A 20,395-nucleotide genomic window follows, 5' to 3' on the forward strand; every position below is an offset into this window, starting at 1 on the left:
ACTGGTTTAGGGGAAATATGATCACAATGTATTACACTAATACGTCACACTGATACACTTTAGTTTTTCCGTTTATTTTTAATTAATTTTTTTTGTTTGGTTTCCTTGAGGATTTCTTCGTTATCCGTTGTTTATTGATACCCCGAGGATGAAGCTGGTGCAGCAAAAGTCGTCCAGGATCTTTAAGATCTCTTCTGCTCACTCCAAGTCCGTATCAATGATGAACTTCGAGGAACGCTTTCGGGATAGTATAGACCCGGCGCAAATAAATCTGGTGCTCGATCTTGACGATAGCTTCTTTGGCAACTCCTACCAGTTCGTCCAGAGCCTCAGCGACCGTAATCCCTTTCTGGCTGCCAAGTTCAAGTTGTATGTGGACATCCTCTCCAGACTTCATGGCCACTATTGCAATGAGGTGGACCAAGGAAAGGCACTGCAGCTGAAGGTGAAAACGGCGGACGAGAAGCTAAAACTGGCCTTGAAGACCACGGCCACCTCGGAGGCGATGATGGAGAGCCTGCGCGAGTCCTTGGAGGAGTCCTGGCGGAACGAGGACGCCACCAAGAGTAGAGAGGAGACCATGCAGATGCAACTGATGTCGCTGGTCCAAACCGACCAACCCATTTCAAACAGGGCAATGCACGATGCACCGATAATCAATGCGTGAGTTCTTTAAATCTATTTAAAAATAAAATATAATCCATCTAGCTTTTATTTTTTCTAGCAAGGAGGCCAACATCCAGCGCTTGGTTTTTCGGGAGCGGGATCGCCTGGCCGCTGAGCTGAAGGACTACCAGAAGCGCCTGCAAACGAATCGTCTTTACTCCGAATCGCTGGAGGGGATGATAGACGCATCCAGGGAGATGATCAGCAAGCTCAGTTCTCGGGTGAAGCATTTCGAGAGTGAGAACTTTCGGCTGGAACACAAGCTTAATGTGGAACAGGATAAGTACGAGGATCGGCTGTTGCATCTTAACAAGGAGCTAGCACATGTAGTGCAACAAAATCAGGAACTCCAGGCGGCCGACAATTCGCTGGCAGAGCTGGTGGCCTCCAATGATGCACTGAAGCTGCGCAACGATCGTCTCCAGCGGGATAACTATAATTACTCAAAGTCCCTTCGCCTGCTGGAGGATGAAAAGCAGAAGATATCCATGAACCTCAAGGCTGCCGAGGGGTTCAAAGATGTCCAGAGGCGAAATATCGCCGAGCTTGACTTGTCCCGCCGCGCAGCTGAGCGGGATGCCAAAAAGAAGGCGGACGAATCGCTGATCATGGAGCGACGATTCCATCAGCTGTCCAAAAAGAACGTGGAGCTTAATGATCAGGCTGTGGTTAATCAGTGAGTAATACGATAATATTTGTTGAATTTCCTAAAACCCTTCTTATAGAAACGAGATTAAGGTTCAGGAGAAGACGATAATGGTAGCCACTGCCAAGCTGGATGAGGCCATTCGCCAGAAGGAAGAAATAGGTCGAACCCGGGACAAACTGAGAGTAGAGATCACCCGTCTGAACGACACGGTGGCCGGAGTGCGTCACGAAATCGCTACTATTCGCCACCAGATGCAGGATCTGCAGAACGACCTTCATCGGGCCAACAAGCAGCTGGACGAGAAGGACGTGCAGGTACAGAAAATAGCACGTGAAAAGAAGGAGCTGAGCGTGGAGCTCAATGACGCCTACAAGAAGATCGACGGCATCGAAGGTGAGTACTCCTAGAAGAAAACTGTTTCCCAGTTTAGATGTATTTTTCAGAGATACTTACCCTGAAGACCGAGAGATTGGAGGCCCTTCAGGTGGAAGTGCAGCAAAAGCAGGTGGATTTCGCGAACGTCAAGAAGCAGATGGAGATCATCCACTCGGAGAAGGTTATGCTAATGAAGACGATGGACATGTGCTCGAGGGACCGCTCAGTGCTGCAAAACAATGAGACCAAGCTGACGCACCAGCTCAACCAGATGACCAGCGCACTGGCCATTAACGAGAAGGAGATCTCCACCCTGGGCAACCAGATCGAGCAGCTGAACCGTACCGTCAAGCAGAAGCAGAACGAGATCCATGCCAAGGGTCGCCTGTTGACCAGCACACGGTCCGATCTCCGGGAGATGAAGATCCGGGTGGAGCAGGCTCAGCACACCATTGATACCGATGAAAAGCGCTTCAAGACGATGGCCTGTGCCCTCGAGGAGGTCACCAAAGAGAAGAGTTTGGTGGGCCTGCAAATGGTCAGGAGGAATGATGAAGTGCGCCTGCTAAGGGAGAAACTGGAAATGATGCAGAAGGCCATCGATCGGGGAACCATGCAGTACAACCAGAGAATCGAGGACATCCGATTGCTCAAACTGGAGGTGGTCAATCTGCGATCGTCGCACGAGTGCATGCAACGAGAGGTGGGCAACAAGGCGGCCATGCGCCATGATGTGGTCCGACTGGAGCGGCAGCTCAACCGGGAGAGGCTCAGGGTATCCGCCTACTCGGAGGAGCTGGCCCGCCCCTGTCGCATCCACCGCTGGCGAGTCTTGCTCGGAAAAGATCCTCGGCGTTTCGAGTTGATACGCAAGAATCAGCATCTTCTGAAGCGTAACATTCGCATATCCGTGGAACGGGATAATAAGGCCAAGGAACTGGCGGATTTTATGCGCCTGCACGAGGATTTCAAACGACAGATTAAGCATCTGCCCGATCCCAGTGTGCTCCAGAAGGTCTGCGTCCTGCAGCGCTTAAATCGCAGCCAGACCTGTCAGATAAAGGCAATGAAAGCCGAACTTAGGATCAATGAAATCGATCTTAAGGCCAGGGAACGCCTGATAGAGGGTTTCCAGGAACAGCTACGCCTACATCATCAGAAGAATCCGGAGTCCACTATTTGTAGGGCGGATTTTAAGGTTCCCACTGCTGAGACGTTGGACCATAAATTCGTGGATAATATATTCGAATTTACGTCCACCTGCGAAGATAAATCTGAATCAAATGAGGGATTTAGATTACATATAAAAGGTTCCAGATCTACTATCGGTGGGGTATCTTTTACACTTTAAAACAATTTAAAATAAATAATTTCTATAACATATTGCTGATATTCATATCTTTTATATAGTAAGTATTGCATCTTATACATATAATATTTACCTTTTCAGGAGGAACTTGAAATGATATTACTTAAAGTAAACTGGTGACCATCTTAAATCCAGCACCCAGAGTCCTCGGCAGTTGGGCTGGTGCCGAATAGCAATGCATCTGCTCTAGCAACTGTCGCTCCTCCAGGAGCTTCTGCTTGTGCTTCTTCTCCTCCAGAAGTTGCGTTTTGGTTAGCGCCAGATTAGCCCGCATCTCCTCTAGCTTTTCCTTCTTGGACTTCTCATCTGCCTCCTTGGCACTAAGTTCGGCCTTTAGCACCCTCAATTTGCGATCCTTAGCGGATAAGTTAGCCTGTTACGGAATGGAAAATAACATTTTACTCTATATAATAATCCTTTCCAGACCCACCTTTACGCTATTGAGCTCCGCCCGGACTTTGTGGCTGGGTAACTTGAGCATGAACTCCCTCAAAGCCGCGTAAAGCTGCTGGGCCTCATTCAAGGCCCTTTCCTGCTCCAAGGCAGCCACGTTCTGCTGGAGCAATTGCCTTCGCAGGATACTGATGCGCCCGAGTAGATCCATTTTTTCCGGATCCTTGCCGCTTAGGAGTCGCCAGCGGTGGACGTTCATCGGTGTGGCCATCTCGTCCTGCAAGGCACGCGCCTTGATCCTCTCCTGGTTGAGCATGCGATGCATTTGAAGCAGTTCCTGCCTCAGATCCGCCGCACTCTCCCTATCCGCCCGCAGGACATCCCTTTCCGTTCGCAAATTCTTTATCTCCACCCCCATCAATCGCATATCATCCTGACACTGGCTGCACTGCCTCTGGGTCTGATCGTACACAGTTTGGAGATTCTCCTGGCTGTGCTTCAGTCGCTCGTACTCCTCGTTTCGTTTGGTCAGCGCCGCACTGATAGCATTCTTCTCGTTCATCAAGTTGTCCACGTCCTTGCGCAGGCGGGACAACTTCTGTTCGTCCTCTTGGAGCGACTTGGCATGCCGATCGTTTTCCTTGCGCTTGTCCAGTAGTTCCGCCTTGGTGTGCTGCTGACCCAGTTGGGCGTGCCGGATATCGTTGCGCAAAAGGCGGCGCTCCTTCTCCATGCGATCGATCTGCAATTGCAGCTTGGACATTTCGGCATCCCGGTAGCCGATCTTTGCCTTGAGTTTCTCGACGTGCGCCTGAAGGTTTACCAGTTGGTCACGAAGCTTTTGCCGCTCCTCGTCGGCCACCTGGACACTGCGTTGAAGGGTCTGGCGCTCGGCTGCAAGGACATCGTGCTGCTGTTGGAACTTGGAGCACTTTGCCTCCAGGTCGCTGATGGTGCGTTTCAGTTCGATCTCGTAGTTCTCCTTCAAGTGCATCTCGTCTAGGATAGATAGGAAAAATAAATATTACAGAAGATCATTAAATTCGAAACCATACTCTGCAGCGCATCCAACTTGTCTATCCAGTGCTGAATCTCATCGAGCTTTTTGGTCTTCTCCTTCTTCAGTTTGTTTGCATCTTCATTCAGTTTCTTTAGCTTGGTGTCCATGGTACTGATGGTGTCCTTGAGAGCACGCACTTCGTGTTGCGCCTCTTGGTGCAGTGCATTGCTCTGCTCGAGCTGCTGGTGCTCAGCCTGCAGTTCCCGCCTCAGGGAATCCCGCTCTTTGGTCAGGTTCTCGTTGTTCTTCTCGAAGTGGTGAACCACCCGGCGCATGGACTCCAGTTCCTTGTCCTGAGTGCCCAGCTGGGTTCTGTAAATATATGTTTTTGTAGTAAATATTAAATATATCAAAATTATCCTTAACTTTAGCCTTATGTTCTGCGTTTCCACTTCTCGTTTGGATTCATCTAGTCCCGCATACTTCCGTGCAATCGTCTCCTGGGACTTGGCCAGCTTTCCATTGTCTTGGCGCACCTTAATCAGTTCATCCTCTCGCACCTTTAGCAGATTGATGCGTTGGTTTAGAGCCCGTTTATTCTTATCTCTCTCCTGCACTGTGTACTCCAGATCCACTGTGATCTTGGCCAGCTTATTGTTGGTGGCATTATGCTGGGTATTCAGGTGCTCTAGATTCGTCTTCAGGGAAAGGATCTGAAGGTTTTGACGCACTTTCACTTTGGTCAAGTGCTCGTTGGCGGACTTCATCTGGGAAATTTGCTCCTGATAGCGGGACTCTTCGCTCTTCATGGTTGAAAGTTCCTTGGACAAGGCATCGCTCTTACGTTTTAGGTTACAGGCATCGCTAGAGGTTTCCTAAAAATCATGAAGTGATCAATTTGATTATAAATTAAGTAACAAATTGCAAATTACATCCAACAGTTTGAGCAACTCCTTGTTCTTAGCCTCCAGTCCTTCAATGGTGCTGTCTAATTCCGTGGCATAGGTGCGCTGCAATTGCAACCGCTTGTTGAGATCGGCAATCTCTGCGGTGAGTCGCTCCCGCTCCTTGCCATCGTCACGCTTGCTCATGGCCAGCCGTTTCTCATTGAGATGGGCCACCATTTGCTCCGATTCGTCCAGTTTCTCCCGGAGACTTAAGACCTCGTCCTGGGCGGATTGTTCTCGGATTTGGGCGGCGTCCTTTTGCTTCCAAGCTCCCTCTACCAATGTAATTTACCACTTAAAGTTTATAATACGAATTAGTTTTATTCTAGTTACCTATGACCCCTCGAAGCTCCTCAATGGTGGCCATGTCCATTTTGGTCACCCGAGCTGCATTTTCCAAACGCACCTCAAGGCTTTCTATCTCCTTTCGCAACTCCTGGGATCGTTCCTTTTCTATTCGCAGATCGCTTTTATATCGACTGCCACAAATGAGCAGCCTCTGGACATTATCCGCATTATTGGGAGTATCCTTTTGCCGCAACGCTTTGGTGGCCTATCAAAATTAATATTATTATCAGTATTTTCAAGTTGAACGCCTCTTATATCGTTACCTCGGGTATTTTCTCGCATAACTCCTTGAAGAAATCATCATCGAAATCATCTGGCACCAATGGCTCATCTTCTGATCCTGAAGCCTTCGACATCGTTGAGTTTTTACTTTCTCCAACACCTTATTGAACAAACTGATAGCCTTAACCTTGTCCTGGCAACAAGTTGCCATACCGGCACAGCTGCCAAGGGCAACAAAATACGATTTGTTTACTGGATTTTATTTAGGTAGTACATATGTAAAAAAGCGTCATTGTGCTCTTAGTTGCTATGGAAACAAAATACATGCCACTGCATATTCATGTGAAGTCATTTATAGCTATTGAATTTTAAAATTCCCTATGGCTTTTGAGTAAACTTTGGAATCTTGGGATAATTATTAAACTACATTTTACTAAAAATAAGCAGCTGATGCATACTAGTTACTTTGAGCTTAAAATTAAAGTAATAATTTAAGAGGGACTTGGCATCACAATAGCTTCGATGTTCGGACTATGGCCACTCATCCTCGAAGGGAGCATCGTTAACCGTGTGGAAACTGAGGCCAGTTCCTTCAGGTTTGTGCCAGGAGGGCAGCAGAACAGTTCGCCAGAAAGATCTACAAATAAGTCTTAGCATAAAAGAGTTTTACATTGGGAAATTCAACTTGCCTGCCTCGCACCAGACCCAAAAACAGTTTCCAGTTCTTTTTGGTGCCAAAGTTATAGGGATTTATGTAAATGCGTTGTTGCTGCAGGAGCCGTTTTGTCTCCGCTTCGTTGATGTGGGCCTCCACACTCGTCTCCCCGCGAGTGATGAGTTTGGCATGCCAGATGGAAAGGCTCCCGAGAGCCAAAACCACGGCCACATTTGTGAAGGCCATGAACCACAGGGCTCGTCGTCGACCAGGCGAGGGTGCATCCGTGTCCACAAGAGGTGTTGGAAGATTGTGTATTGCAGGCGGCAGCATAAACTCATCGTACTCGTGGGGATGGGTCTGCAAAAAGAAATCTATTGAATTATCTGCTCGGTATTTGAGCCATAACTGTCTTACCACAGGAATAATGTGTCCACTGAGGTTAAACTTGACTGGCTGCCCCTCCAGGGGTTCAATCTCCGTCCAGGTTTCGCCATTGTCCAGCCACAGGTATTTGTGCCCTATCTCCAAACCAAACAGAATGAGAAACAGGCAACCCAGAGTGGTGTACGTCATGTAGAGGAAAAAGTACCGATGGTTTCCATAGCCCACACAGTTGTTAAGCCAAGCTGTGCATGGAATATATAGAATACAGTTCAGGAAAGGATAGAAAGTGCAGACTCACGGCAGTGGTGATCCATCTTGAGGATGCATCGATTGCAGACGGAGCAATGATGAGTCCTTGGTGGTTTGGGGGCTATGCACTTGCCACACATGCTAACCGCTTCCACCAGGGACACACCTTCCGGTGGATGACCCGCCGGCGTGATCACGGCCATAACGTAGTGGAAAACCACATTGAGCAGCAGCCAATTTCCCACAACGAGCAGGAAATAGGTGACCAACTGGCTTTTGGCCCACCAAAAGGGCAGACCAATCCAGTAGGCAATACTAACCACTGAAGTGGTCAGGGCAGCTACTCCAACCACAAAAAACTGAAAGAGGATATATACATAGTAAGTACTACTTCAAAATCACATACAGATATGTTTGAATCATAATGGATTGATAGATAAATCTTTTCAACAAGTAGGTTTCTTTTTAAGTAAACAAATGTTATGTAGCTTAGTGTTACCGGTCCTAGGCAGTGAGTGTAGTTGTCGACGAACCAAAAAATGGGGGTCAAACAGACGTCGGAGGCGTAGGAGGAGTTCATGTGGGCGTTGAAAGTCAGGGAGTGCCAGCAATGTTTCATATAAGACCAACGAAGCCGGCATGAAGCGCTGTTAAATAAGTAAACAATAAACAAAAACATTGGAATGAGTGTTCCAATTGGAAAGTGGGAACTTCGAATCTTACAGCAACTCCTGACTAGAGCGACCTCTCCATGTGATACGCGCCATTGTTATCTACGTGTCCTTGCCCCTTTTGTATAATCTTTTGCTTTTATTACAGCATTTTTGGCGATAAATAAACTATTTTGGCAAAACAATAAAATTTGCACCGTTTTAGTGTGACCTTTTGTGTTGAAAATCCCTCAATCAGCTGATGCCTATCGATTACCGATTATCTGACTATCGTTTTCTGTTCAACCAACGTTTGTTTTGCATTTTCCGGTGAAATTGTTAAAATTGTGAAAAATATCATGCGTTCACGGAGCAGGAGCCGCAGCCGGCAGAGAGAACGCCGCAGATCCGTTTCCAGGGATCGTTCTCGCTCGGAGAGAAGAACCTACCACAAATCGCAGCCAAGACGATCAGTTTCCCGCGAGAGGGAAAGAGACAGGGAGAGGGAAAGGGAGCTCCACAGGGACAGGACTTCACATCGCAACTCCCGTCGTTCCAGGGAAAAGGAGGCGGGGTCTCGCCGCCACAGAGCCCGCTCCTCTTCCTCCAGCAGCTCCGGCAGCAGCAGTCGAAGCTCTAGTTCCTCCAGGAGCCGATCCAGAAGCCGAAAATCCCGCCCAAAATCGGTGGAACGATGGCCCAACGATCGTTTCCACGAAAACAACGACAGGCGGCAGAATCCTTTCCGGGGAAGGGCTCCCGAGGGCAGTTTCATCAATGACCCGGCAGAACCCTCGTCCAGATCGCAGCACAGAGGCCGAGGACCCTCTAACCACCAGTTCAAAGGAGATTCCAAGGCGATCAATGCCCGCCGGAACCAGAGAGTTCGCATCGCCGAGGAGGGCGTGCCAGAAGTCTGGGGCAAGAGCCCAACCCGGCCAGAAAGCGACGAAGTAGAGCTGGTAAAGGGCTCATACATGGGACCCAAGAAGAAAAAGAAAAAGGGCAAAGGCAAACACAAGAAAGCGGACAAGAAATCCAAGAAAAAGTCAAAGAAATCGAAGAAGAAAAAGAGCAAAAAGGAGTCCAGCTCCTCGGACGACTCCTCCTCCAGTTCCTCTAGCAGCGAGGACAGCAGCGATGACTCCAGCAGCTCCAGTTCCAGCTCCGAAAGCGAAGATGAGGCTGAGGAGAAAGATGTTTGGCTGGAAAAGACTGCCGAGGGTGTCAAGAAACCCAAAAAGAAGAAGTCATCCACCAGCAAAAAGGATAAAAAGTCAAAAAAGAAGAAAAAGAAGCGGAAATCAGAGGCCGAGAAGTCCAAGAAGAGCTCCTCCTCCAGTGGCAGCAGGTCCAAGACTAAGGATAGTGCCTCCCACAATGACGAAGATGTGGGTCCTTCTCTGCGAACCGGTGGAAGCCTGAATCAAAAGGATTTCGGAAAGGCCCTGTTGCCCGGAGAAGGTGCCGCCATGGCTGCCTACATCGCCGAGGGCAAGAGGATTCCCCGCCGTGGTGAGATCGGCTTAACCTCCGACGAGATTGCCAACTTTGAGTCCGTTGGCTACGTGATGAGCGGCAGCAGGCATCGGCGCATGGAGGCGGTGCGTATCCGCAAGGAGAACCAGCTGTACTCCGCCGACGAAAAGCGGGCGCTGGCCATGTTCAGCAAGGAGGAGCGGCAGAAGCGCGAGAACAAGATCCTGTCGCAGTTCAAGGACATGATCCACTCAAAGCTGCAGGCCAAGGACAAGAAGTAGGCGAGCCATCAACTATATTTAGAAATATGTGGATCTTTTGCTGCCCCAGACCCAACGAAATACCTAAACTTTTAAACGCAACCATAATAAATAATAATTGTAAATTACATTCAAGATTTCTTGGCTTAACCAGTAAAAGAAATTTGTACTTACTCACTATTTGTAAATCTTTGGAAAATATACTTTTTAAATATTAGTTCTCAATCAAATCAATCAACTTTAGTTATCCAATTTTATTAAAAATCAATTTTTTTGAGTGTTTAAAAAACAGGCACCCTGTTTCCGGCAGAAGAATGCCCCCAACATATTCGGTATTTTATCGTCTGGTCACACTGCCGCGATGCTCGAAAACGTGGGGTTGAAAAACCTTTGACTGAAGCTGCGCCAATTCCCCAATTTAAACCGCAAAGTTTGCACAATTCGGCGGTTACCTCGATGTCTGCACTTATTTACCAGACCCATTAACCGAATTCCGCGCGACGGAGTGTGAAGTTTCGTTCAGATCGCGAGTTTTATGTGCGAAAAGACTCATCTGCAGGGGGTGGTGTTGGTGCGAGCGAGACGGCAGCTGGCGAAGGCCGGAGCAAAACAAACGTAACGCTAACCGGCGGCAAAGAAGAAGAGCAGGAGCAGATAAGCCGAATACAATTGAAAAATACATTAATAAATACAAACACACGGAGGCACACCCACAAGCACACTCGCTTCGTTTAATCAATTAACGGGACAACGGCCGAAGAAACCGTTACAGTTCGTTTTCAGACGTCGCGTGCGAAGATTGTGTCACCCAGGCAGCGGGATAATAATAAAAACTAACTCCTGGATATAACCCACCCCATAGCCACCATGCCCGCCGTCGAAGAGCTGCAGTCGCCGTCCAGCGAAATGGTCCTCCTGACCCCCAGTTCCGGAAACCCACCCTCCAGCATAGCCCAACCGGCGGCCAATCCCCCCGAGAAAACCCAAGGTCGCGAGGGATCCGCCGAATCGGATAGCAGCAGGGTTGTGATTAAAAAGCAGCTGGGCCTCCTTGAAGGCGTGGCCATCATCCTGGGCATTATCTTTGGATCCGGAATCTTCGTATCCCCGAAAGGCGTCCTCCTGGAGGTGCAGTCCGTGGGCGCTTCGCTGGTCATCTGGGTCCTCTGCGGACTGCTGTCCATGATAGGTGCCCTATGCTATGCGGAACTCGGCACTGCCATACCCAAATCCGGCGGGGATTACGCCTACATCTTCGAGGCGTACGGATCGCTGCCGGCGTTTCTCTATCTCTGGGATGCCATGATGATATTCGTGTGAGTTTTACTGGTGAATTTTGTTTAAATAATGCTGTATATGTTATCGCTAAAGTTCCCTTATCTGTAGTTTACTCGAAAACATAAACAAAGCCCTAATTAGTTTCATTAATCGGTTTCAAATTACACAATAATCATTAAAAAAGCTGATAGCAATTAAAAAACCATTTGTTTGGTCAGTTCCCGTTTTTACTTTCACGAGTTTTGCATTTAACGAGGTTCAAAAATCTTTTTATAATTTTTAATTTGTATATAAAGTATAGTACTACTTTTTCCAGACACTAAACCTTATTTTCGGACAGGGTCAAGTTCAAAAACTTTCCAAGATTAGACTAGAAAGCAGGAATTATTTTGGATTGGTTTGGCTTTAGCCGGTTTTTCAAGGTTAAGCCATATATTATATTAAATACATAGAAAGTGAAACGAGCCTTATCACATAATCTACACTCCATAAATTTATTTAGTGGGCAGTTCTGTGAGTTCTGCATTGACCGATTTATTGCCTGCTATTTTTGGCTTTTCGGATCGGCGATAAGCGCGAATATCTGCTTTTCCACTTTTGCATGCAGAGATTATCAGCAGGGTATATATCTGAATGTCTGTCAGTGTAAATTTTCCGCTGATTAGTTTGTGCTCTTATCTCTTGCAGACCCACGACCAATGCCATTATGGGCCTAACCTTTGCCTCCTATGTGCTGGAACCCTTTTTCGGCGGAGCCTGCCACATTCCCAAGATAGCCCTGCAGCTGCTGGCGGCCATCACGATCTGCTTCCTCACCTACCTGAATTCGTACTACATGAAGGTGACCACCAAGATGCAGAACATCATCATGTTCACCAAGATCGCTGCCCTGGTCATGATCATCCTGGTGGGCCTGGTCTGGATGCTAATGGGCAATGTGGAGAACTTCACCAGACCCTTCGATGACACAGAGACTGATCCCGGCAAGATGTCGGTGGCCTTTTATTCCGGCATCTTTTCGTATGCGGGCTGGAATTACTTGAACTTCATGACGGAGGAACTGCGGGATCCGTATCGCAATCTGCCGCGCGCCATTTACATATCTCTGCCACTGGTCACCGGCATTTATGTGCTGGCCAATGTGGCCTATCTGGCCGTGCTGTCGCCCTCTGAGATGATCGCCTCCAATGCCATCGCAGTGGTGAGAATTTAGCGACCCTGTTCCTATTTGCAATCCGATCGGATTTTGGCGGGAATTGAGATTATAGATTATAAAGCTTGAATTGACGATAGTATATTAATCTACTTTAACAACCTATTAGTTTTAAGTAAATGTTGCTTAACATATCTTTTATCTTATATCTTTTATGTTCCTTATACACCTAGGGATTATTCTAATTTTTCTATACGTAATTTAAAATCGCTTAAATGAGATAGATTGTAGAAAAGTTAAATAATTTGATCGGAATCGCAACAGGCAACAATCGTGTATGGGCTTAATTAAACCAGAGCGGCTTGTTGAATGATTTTAATTGATCTCCTCTCTCCACAGACCTTCGGCGATAAGATTCTCGGCGCCTTTTCATTGGTCATACCCATCATGGTGGCCATCTCCGCCTTTGGCGGCCTCTCCGTCCACATCATGACCTCCTCCCGCATTTGCTTCGTGGGCGCCCGCAATGGACACATGCCGGCGATTTTGTCGCACATCAGCGTGAAGAGCTACACCCCACTGCCGTCGCTCGTTTTTCTGGTGAGCAGCGCCCCTCAATTAGCGCACAAAATGATATTATGTAATTAATCCCTAATTGATTTGGCTGTGTCCCTCTCGGCAGTGCTTTCTCTCCATTGTGATGCTGGTGGTGAGCGACGTGTATGTGCTGATCACCTACGCCAGTATTGTGGAATCGTTCTTTATAATGCTGTCGGTGTCGGCGGTTCTGTACTTCCGCTATACACGTCCCTGCATGGATAGGCCAATTAAAGTGAGTTTAGCGTAGTCAGTGTTGCCAAACTAGATATTCTGTAGCTCCATAATTGAATGAAATATGTAATTTTGTAGCTGTTTAGATTTAAATCAAATTAAATTACACGGATAAATTTGTATAGGTATACATTTAAAGTAGATTGAACACAAGTCTTGAATACTATCTCTATTTGGCAACACTGAACCGAATCATACCATTTAGTATAATCTATTGTTATTGCTGTGACAGGTTGCTTTGTGGATACCCGCACTTTTTGTCATCGTGTGCGCCTTTCTAGTCGTCGTGCCCATCTATGTGGCGCCCTACGAGGTCGGCATGGGGGTATTAATCACCATAATTGGCATACCCTTCTACTACGTGGGCGTCGTGTGGAAGAATAAGCCGAAATGGGTGCAGCGCACGATTGGTGAGTATTCCCTCACATTAACCCCGATGTGTGGCATTGTCCGACATTTGAATGGCTTTCCTTTGTAGACTCGCTGACCTTCACTTGCCAGAAGCTCTTCTTGTCCGCCAAAGAGGAGAAGCAGGACTAACTGCCTCCCAAATCGACCACAAACGAAAATAATCGAAAAGTCACTTCGACGATCTAACAAAGTCAGGAGCAATTCGGACTTCCAAATGTCTATATATTAAATCTCTATATATTTATGTGAATGCTTGAGGAGAAAAACTTCGACTCGTCGAACCTGAAAACTGAAAAATACCTAAAAAAGAGAAAAGCATGACCTGTGCATCACAAGGACTGTAACACGAAGTCAACACTGTTTCATATTTATACACCACGACAAACTTTTACCTAAAGTGCAAACTCATCGAATAGTAGTTTAGTTTTGATTTAGAGCTCAGCGTTTATTTTGCACTGTTTAAATTCTAAACCAAAGCCAGCCAACAACTGTTTGCCAAAGGTGCGATATTCAGACTGGAATTTGCCATATTTCAAAGTTTCTTACCATTTTTTGTTGCATATTGTTTAAAAATTCGGTTATTATGTATATTGTTTTCGTCCCTCATTTTACATTTTACTACCTAAGTGCATTGCAAATTGTAATAAAGATTTTTGTACGTTTCAGTGAGCTTTCTTGCATTTTTTAGGCGCTGCCCGCGAAAGTATGCTATAAGATGCGTGGGAAAGATAAAGTAAAACAATTGATAAGGTTGAATTGATTGAGCATTGCGTGGGGTGTAAGCCCATGCTTCCGCTAATCAATTAGCGCTGATAAGTAATGGGTCTATTTTAAGCCATTCATGACGGAGAACTTGCGATTTTGGCCAAAAATAAATCGCCACCTGTCGTGGCCTGTGACATTTCGGACAATCGGAGGCTTGTTGGATGACGCCAACGCTATATTCGATCACTGATAGAGCATTCCGTGCGGATCCGGACCCGGGTCTAGGTGTCTTTTAATTGATAAAACTGTAGCGCACATCGCGGATTCTACGCACGGTTGGCGGGTGCGCCCGTCTAAGCGAAAACTGGGCGAGAGTATTGGACTGATTTGTATGCGCCGTATTCGGCGTCTCGTTTAATGTCTTTTTAAGTATTTATATGCAGGGAGTACGTCTAGTTAGCAGATCGCTCGTAAAATCGACCAGATTGGAATTGATGTTTTTTTATTATGGCCAAATAATTGAGTTATTGCGACTGGCCGAGCATCCCAAGTGAGGCTCGCCCGATGTTGGGTTGTAACTGCTTCATTAGTGATCTTAGATGATTGCTATTTCACTAGATGGGGCTGGGTTAAACATCATCTCGCTTAAAGCCTGCTAATTGCCGGCACGTGAGTTCCGCCACTAGGGAAGACACCTTTCGCTCTTGACAAACTATTCCACATTTATTGATCGATGTGGACAGTTGGTACGGAGGCGTAATCTAGCAAATATTGAAGTATTCTGTTTATTTTGCTACTGGAAAAAAGCTTCTTGTTTGCACAATCAATTGCATGGTTGATCAAATGAATCGGTCTTATAAGTAAGGAGAGGAGTTACTCTTCTACAAACCGGCTCATGTGATAATCATGCGATTAGCTCTAACAAATATTGGCACCTTTTGGGCAATAATTTGAGGTCTGCACAATCGTGTTTAAACAATTAAATTAGCAATGGGAAAGCCCGCCAATCAGTGATCCGAGCGGACCGAATAGAACCGGTAACTGAGATATTTGTAAAATAGATTAACTGATTTGAATTGGATTAATAAGTTAATATTTTGGTTTAGCCTTAATTAAAAAAATATTTCCTTGGCAACTTAAAATGTAGCCTCAGTCAAAATTTGTGCTTAAAATCAATTTGTAGTATATAGGGTTTTTAAAACTAATTTTGATAAGCTGTACATGGATATAATTGAACTTGAATGAAAATTCAAAGAGTCTTCACTCGGGTTATCATGATTAATGACTGTTTAAAAAAAGAAAATTTTGATTGAGTAGTAGTAGTAGTATATTTTTATTTAAATAATTATAATTTTTGATTGATTAATTCGATTTTCAGGACAAAGAAAAAGTGGCACCTCTATCATCACTACCTTTCAGCAGCTTTTACGACAACTGAATCCCCTTCTAAGCCTTGGCATTTGAATGTCTGGTCTGTGATATCTGGACAATTCGATTGCAAATATCCGAGTTCGTGTGACTGCTCAATACCCACCATAAAGATATAAATAGATATCATACCTCTATGTGTATGTTTACAATTCTGACATTCCCACATGTGGATCACGAACTGCCCATACATGTGTAAATGTAACGCACAAAAACAACACCGATCAGATCAGAGATATGTTATAAAAATCGGAAAACACTCCGATTCCCCGGACCGAAACTGTAAAACGTGCGAAAATCGCTCAATGAATATTCGCCTCGCCTCGGTGGCGATCGACAGCTCTGTTTTTTATTTGAGGACTCCGCTTTTAATTAGCGACTTTCGGCATGACGTTGTCGCGACTCGTTGGCTTAGTAACGCCAACTGACTTGGCCGAAAGCAAACAAATAAATCGGCAAATTGTATGCAAAACAAAATATTATCATAAATGATCGAGGGCGGCATTAGGTGCGAATTATGACGAGTGTTACCCTTTGATTATTTCGACTAACGTTGATCGACATAAAGACGCCCTTTTTGGATGGGCTTGGCGGTGCGATTGAGTTTCCGTGACGTTAAGTATACGCCGGGTGTTGTGCGTTAAGTATACGCAGGGTGGTGCAGCCTTCTGGTGGTAGAAATTTAATTTTCGCTAAGTTGGGCGACTTAGTGGGGTGGCTTGCACTATGTACCGATCCTACCGGGGCCCCCCTCCCCCTAAGACTCCGAATTCCCATCGATCGATCGATCGTCGGCTGTTCGCGCGACCATTTTGTTTCGGTGTGAGTGAGTTCGTATCTGTGTGAGCGGTGCACGCGCTTCGGGCGGGGATTTCAGCTTTCGAATTTTCAAGTAGTTCGTTGACTGCCCGCTGAGGAAGTTGTGAAGGTGCTCCGCCAGCGAAACGTCCGCGCAGTCTAGAATCCGTCACCACATCGGAAGGTGCTATAGCCGCTCGTCAGGAGTCGAGAACTTGGAACGATCGTTAATAAGCTCACCATGAAGCTAACCGCTTTCTTCGAAGCTTTCTTTTTGCTTATCTGCTGGTCGCAAGGTAATTACAATGCTATTTCTAGGAAGTCCTGTGACTCATTCGTGTTTGTCGGGGTCCAAGTTGGGCAGAAAGATATTGTGAATCAAAACAAAAATAGCCATAAATCGATATCTTTTCGCGGGAAGTACTTTTGACTAAGAATGATTGGCCAGTCATAACCCCTGGTGTTCTTGAAAACCGTTTACTGACAAAAATATTAGTTTTGACAATTGAAATTAACTAAAGCAATTTATATTATATCACCAAATTTCATCTTAATATTCTTCTTGTCTATAGTTTTTGTTTTTTAGAACATTATATAAATATTTTTAAAATATAATGTGTAATGGTACACTTTGACAAGACTAGACAATTTTCACTGTATCGATTTCTATTAATATCAAAGTCATTAGGTTCGGATCCAATATATACTTTTCTTTGTGCAGTAACTTCCTTCGAAACGCGTGTGACTGACTGTTCGTATCTACAACGAAATGTCAATACCTGATATTGGTGGATCTTGGCATTAGCAGTCATAAGTACACACTTCACGAAACTAATTTTGACCAGTTTAATGGTGTTTATTCCACTTGAAACTGTCAATTAATACATTTTATTGGCCACCGATTGATTTAGATGTATTGCTGGACTTGACGGCAAGTTGTTAGGGTTTTCTATTTTGGTGAGGTATTAACACAAAAGTAATCTGTTATCTATGGGAAAGCTCCATAAATATTATTTGCATGCTAAATGAACATCTGTAATCTACACTTTAAGACTGTGATATATTTATTTATTTTGCTAAATACCCCGTGCTCAAGTGAATTTAATTGGCAGGCTCGATTACAACGAAGCAATGCAAATAATAGGCAAAGTAATATGTTTATAATATACAAAGTGGGTGACATAATACCAAGTGGCAATACCTGACAAAATACTAATTTTAACTAATTTATTGCCTAAGACTTTGATAGCCGGGACTGAAATAAATAATATAATATATATTACTACAAATAAACACTTAATAAGACTAACTCATCAATCGGCGAGGAGTGTGCCTTATCGACAACTTGTGCACAATGGAAAACCGTGTCATATGATATGTTAATTCGCAGCGAGCTCTTCAAACTGAAATTATCACCAATCACATGCAAATTAGCCTTTAAATAAGTATTTCCTTTCGCCTTGCAAAAGATTCCATGGAATTTACTGCCAGCTTTCAATCGGGGTGGAAAATAATGAAAACTGTTTGCTCGCGCCATTATCTGGATCTCTATCAATATCAATCGCGGCGATATCTAATAATTGGCCCGAACGTGCCCTTGACGATCGAACTCTCCGAGCTTTCCCTGGAAGCCTGTTTACCCATTTAGTTATTTATTTGCCCAGCCCAGCCAGCCATTGACTAAAAAAAGAAAGACACCTCAAATATTTGTGCTCGCAACCCCCCATTTATTATGTCGTAATTCACAAGTGCTCGTATATGTCAGAGATAGCCCCGGGAAAATCGGGAGAAGGTCAGCCGAGGGGGTGAACAGCACGGGCACGTGATCACTCATCAATCGTGGACTCAAGATCGCAGATTGCGGGTGACTCTGTGACAGGGTGTCTGCAAACGGGGAAACTCTTTAATCATTTTGTCCGGTTCAGGACTAAGCGCGCATTCCAGCGGCTAATTGATTAAGGTTTTGCATGACTAGCATGAATAGAACCAGATGGTTTTTTTAATTGGATACACCAATTTGGAAAAACAAATGCTTATAGCTCTGGCAAAACGATAAAGATGTGGAGTTACAAAAATATTAATTATAAAGTTTAAAGATTACATTAGTATAATTATTAAATGTAATTTAAAGGTTACATATAATAATAATAACTAGGTAAAATGTTGTAAAATGATAGAACCAATCTCTTTCATGTACATTCCAAGCTTTATTTTAATATGGGGATAACTGGAAATAACTCTGTTGTTATTTCCTAACTCTACTTTTTTTTAAAGAACAATCCTAACTCACATATCTCATCCACTTCCAGCTGTCAGCAGTCATGTCTTCGGCTACTCTGAGCCCAACCAGCGTCGCTGGGCCCGTCACCATGGTCACTGTGCGGGGAAGACCCAATCGCCCATTGCCATCACCACCAGCCGGGTAAGACCATGAGCTTAAAATTCGTAAGCGGATCCATAACTAGGCCAATTTGCTCCTTTTCAGACAATGTCCGTTCACATGCCGGCGGTGGACATGATTGGCTATCACAATCTGCTGCCATATCCCCTGAAAATGCTCAACAATGGACACACGGGTAAGAGTCTTTACACAGAAAGAAATTATCTAATGTATTAAGTAACTTTAACTAAGGAGGAGCACTTTCCATACAAATTATTGGTACCTTTTTTTACCCTTGAAAGCTATTGTATTTAAAACATCTTGTTTTATTTAATATATATCAAGTAGAACAATGGATCAATTTTCTTAGATGAACATATAGCTTTGAATTATTATTTTAACCTAATTTAATAATAATATTTGTAAATTTTACAATGTAATTTACAAAAAATGATCTTTAAGGTCTCAAAAATACCTCAAGATATAATCTCAAAATGTTACCCAATAACTAGCTACTTAGCTAGTTTCCTCAGTGTAGTATTAGTGCTAATTGTTCATCTGCTTTGCAGTTTCCATCAGCATACCCAAGGTCAATGTGACTGAGGTGGGTGAGGATTTTCTGCCCTACATCCGCGGGGCCAAGCTGCCCGGTGAATTCGAGGTGGAGGGTCTGCACTTCCACTGGGGCGACAAGAACAACCGGGGCTCCGAGCACGTCATAAACGACATCCGCTACACCATGGAGATGCACATTGTGCACCGCAACAAGAAGTACGCCACCATCGGGGAGGCCCTAAATCATCAGGATGGTGCCGCAGTCCTGGGATTCTTCTTCAATGTGAGTGGTTTCTGGGATGGTGCTCATTCCGAATGATTTGTAAACCGATTAGTGTTGAATCCACAGCTCGACGAGGATGAGGGACCTGGCCTGGTCACCATTAACCGCCACTTGCATCTGATTGCCGATGCCAACCAGGAGGCCACTCTCAACGTCACCTTCTCGCTTTCCTCGCTGATTGCTGGCGTGGATGTGGACAAGTTCTACACCTACAAAGGTGGGTATACTCCTAAAAACCATTTTAGGATTTTAAAAAATCCGATTTAAAATACAGTTTAGTCTTAAATGCGTTAAATATTTCCATTAACTGAGTGTTATAGCAGAGGGGCACTCCCTCTTCCAATTAGTATTCAGTTAGGGTTTCAATAGTAAATTCAATTAATACCCACTGATTAGTGACACCGAATCGATGTCTACAAGCGATGTTTATCTGTGATGTCACTCAACTAAATGATATATATTTATCTCGCAGGTTCCCTGACCACGCCGCCCTGTTCCGAGGCCGTTACCTGGATTCTGTTCCCCGATCCCATCCCGATTTCACCCAAGCAGATCTCCCGTTTCCGCCAGCTGTCGGACACACAGGATGGAGCGTTGGTTGACAATTTCAGGACCCTGCAGCCCGTGGGCAACCGCAGGATCTTTGCCCGCACAGGACATGTGCGTCACACCTCGATTGAGGCATTGAAACACGAGGGCGATTATCTCAAGTACGACTGGTTCTACTGATCCAAAGCGATCGACTCGAACTGGCAGCCGGATGTGGAGCACTGTGCCATCCCATATTAGGATACCTCTAAGCTTAGCATTTAATAAGTTACACTAACATTTAGTCTAACCATTAACAACAAATCGAAATCAGAAAAACAAAACTCTTAAATTAAAAAAAATAATAAATTTATTTTTCTTACTTTTAATATATTG

The 20,395-nt window shown here is 45.0% G+C and overlaps 6 protein-coding genes across 6 annotated transcripts; 4 read left to right on the forward strand and 2 right to left on the reverse strand.

The window, feature by feature from the left end:
- The first annotated feature begins 8 nt into the window (after window positions 1-8).
- LOC108016131 (cilia- and flagella-associated protein 58) lies at window positions 9-3,075 on the forward strand. Its single transcript, XM_036819366.3, has 4 exons — window positions 9-663; window positions 725-1,342; window positions 1,392-1,708; window positions 1,759-3,075. The coding sequence occupies exons 1-4, from the start codon at window positions 149-151 to the stop codon at window positions 3,039-3,041; spliced, it is 2,733 nt and encodes a 910-aa protein (XP_036675261.3). The 5' UTR covers window positions 9-148; the 3' UTR covers window positions 3,042-3,075.
- LOC108016130 (cilia- and flagella-associated protein 58) lies at window positions 3,072-6,151 on the reverse strand. The gene is made up of 7 exons (XM_036819367.3): window positions 6,011-6,151; window positions 5,733-5,952; window positions 5,385-5,674; window positions 4,879-5,327; window positions 4,508-4,824; window positions 3,490-4,451; window positions 3,072-3,432 (listed from the first exon to the last, which is right to left on the reverse strand). Exons 1-7 carry the CDS (start codon window positions 6,101-6,103, stop codon window positions 3,163-3,165), a joined length of 2,601 nt encoding a protein of 866 aa, XP_036675262.3. The 5' UTR covers window positions 6,104-6,151; the 3' UTR covers window positions 3,072-3,162.
- Window positions 6,152-6,213: 62 nt separating this feature from the next.
- Window positions 6,214-8,161, reverse strand: LOC108016129 (palmitoyltransferase ZDHHC16). Its single transcript, XM_036819368.3, has 6 exons — window positions 7,984-8,161; window positions 7,760-7,907; window positions 7,310-7,619; window positions 7,042-7,253; window positions 6,659-6,984; window positions 6,214-6,606 (listed from the first exon to the last, which is right to left on the reverse strand). The coding sequence occupies exons 1-6, from the start codon at window positions 8,025-8,027 to the stop codon at window positions 6,501-6,503; spliced, it is 1,146 nt and encodes a 381-aa protein (XP_036675263.3). The 5' UTR covers window positions 8,028-8,161; the 3' UTR covers window positions 6,214-6,500.
- Window positions 8,162-8,186: 25 nt separating this feature from the next.
- On the forward strand, window positions 8,187-9,812 carry LOC108016114 (NKAP family protein CG6066). The gene has a single exon (XM_036819681.3). It carries the CDS (start codon window positions 8,270-8,272, stop codon window positions 9,668-9,670), a length of 1,401 nt encoding a protein of 466 aa, XP_036675576.3. The 5' UTR covers window positions 8,187-8,269; the 3' UTR covers window positions 9,671-9,812.
- A 185-nt stretch (window positions 9,813-9,997) lies between these two features.
- gb (solute carrier family 7 member genderblind) lies at window positions 9,998-13,987 on the forward strand. The gene is made up of 6 exons (XM_036819616.3): window positions 9,998-10,965; window positions 11,615-12,128; window positions 12,480-12,680; window positions 12,763-12,912; window positions 13,144-13,321; window positions 13,390-13,987. The coding sequence occupies exons 1-6, from the start codon at window positions 10,517-10,519 to the stop codon at window positions 13,449-13,451; spliced, it is 1,554 nt and encodes a 517-aa protein (XP_036675511.3). The 5' UTR covers window positions 9,998-10,516; the 3' UTR covers window positions 13,452-13,987.
- A 2,365-nt stretch (window positions 13,988-16,352) lies between these two features.
- CAH9 (Carbonic anhydrase 9) lies at window positions 16,353-20,388 on the forward strand. Its single transcript, XM_036819624.3, has 6 exons — window positions 16,353-16,549; window positions 18,563-18,675; window positions 18,739-18,829; window positions 19,203-19,471; window positions 19,538-19,688; window positions 19,944-20,388. The coding sequence occupies exons 1-6, from the start codon at window positions 16,495-16,497 to the stop codon at window positions 20,198-20,200; spliced, it is 936 nt and encodes a 311-aa protein (XP_036675519.2). The 5' UTR covers window positions 16,353-16,494; the 3' UTR covers window positions 20,201-20,388.
- The last annotated feature ends 7 nt before the right edge of the window (window positions 20,389-20,395 follow it).

This window comes from Drosophila suzukii, chromosome 3, assembly GCF_043229965.1.
Source record: "Drosophila suzukii chromosome 3, CBGP_Dsuzu_IsoJpt1.0, whole genome shotgun sequence".
NCBI classification, from domain to species: Eukaryota; Metazoa; Arthropoda; class Insecta; order Diptera; family Drosophilidae; genus Drosophila; species Drosophila suzukii.

What these genes read in the sequence shown, in the direction of transcription:
- LOC108016131 (XM_036819366.3), top strand. Translation starts at nt 149, where the DNA reads ATGAAGCTGGTGCAGCAAAAGTCGTCCAGGATCTTTAAGATCTCTTCT. An exon ending in GATGCACCGATAATCAATGC is followed by an intron (nt 664 to 724) that starts GTGAGTTCTTTA and finishes TATTTTTTCTAG; the next exon opens with CAAGGAGGCCAACATCCAGC. An exon ending in GATCAGGCTGTGGTTAATCA is followed by an intron (nt 1,343 to 1,391) that starts GTGAGTAATACG and finishes CCCTTCTTATAG; the next exon opens with AAACGAGATTAAGGTTCAGG.
- gb (XM_036819616.3), top strand. Translation starts at nt 10,517, where the DNA reads ATGCCCGCCGTCGAAGAGCTGCAGTCGCCGTCCAGCGAAATGGTCCTC. An exon ending in TGCCGTCGCTCGTTTTTCTG is followed by an intron (nt 12,681 to 12,762) that starts GTGAGCAGCGCC and finishes CCCTCTCGGCAG; the next exon opens with TGCTTTCTCTCCATTGTGAT. An exon ending in ATGGGTGCAGCGCACGATTG is followed by an intron (nt 13,322 to 13,389) that starts GTGAGTATTCCC and finishes TTTCCTTTGTAG; the next exon opens with ACTCGCTGACCTTCACTTGC.
- LOC108016130 (XM_036819367.3), bottom strand. Translation starts at nt 6,103, where the DNA reads ATGTCGAAGGCTTCAGGATCAGAAGATGAGCCATTGGTGCCAGATGAT. An exon ending in AGTTGCTCAAACTGTTGGAT is followed by an intron (nt 5,328 to 5,384) that starts GTAATTTGCAAT and finishes CATGATTTTTAG; the next exon opens with GAAACCTCTAGCGATGCCTG. An exon ending in CAAGTTGGATGCGCTGCAGA is followed by an intron (nt 4,452 to 4,507) that starts GTATGGTTTCGA and finishes TATCTATCCTAG; the next exon opens with ACGAGATGCACTTGAAGGAG.
- LOC108016129 (XM_036819368.3), bottom strand. Translation starts at nt 8,027, where the DNA reads ATGGCGCGTATCACATGGAGAGGTCGCTCTAGTCAGGAGTTGCT. An exon ending in GTGGACACATTATTCCTGTG is followed by an intron (nt 6,985 to 7,041) that starts GTAAGACAGTTA and finishes TTCTTTTTGCAG; the next exon opens with ACCCATCCCCACGAGTACGA. An exon ending in TTGGGTCTGGTGCGAGGCAG is followed by an intron (nt 6,607 to 6,658) that starts GCAAGTTGAATT and finishes ACTTATTTGTAG; the next exon opens with ATCTTTCTGGCGAACTGTTC.
- LOC108016114 (XM_036819681.3), top strand. Translation starts at nt 8,270, where the DNA reads ATGCGTTCACGGAGCAGGAGCCGCAGCCGGCAGAGAGAACGCCGCAGA.
- CAH9 (XM_036819624.3), top strand. Translation starts at nt 16,495, where the DNA reads ATGAAGCTAACCGCTTTCTTCGAAGCTTTCTTTTTGCTTATCTGCTGG. An exon ending in GCTTATCTGCTGGTCGCAAG is followed by an intron (nt 16,550 to 18,562) that starts GTAATTACAATG and finishes ATCCACTTCCAG; the next exon opens with CTGTCAGCAGTCATGTCTTC. An exon ending in TTGCCATCACCACCAGCCGG is followed by an intron (nt 18,676 to 18,738) that starts GTAAGACCATGA and finishes GCTCCTTTTCAG; the next exon opens with ACAATGTCCGTTCACATGCC.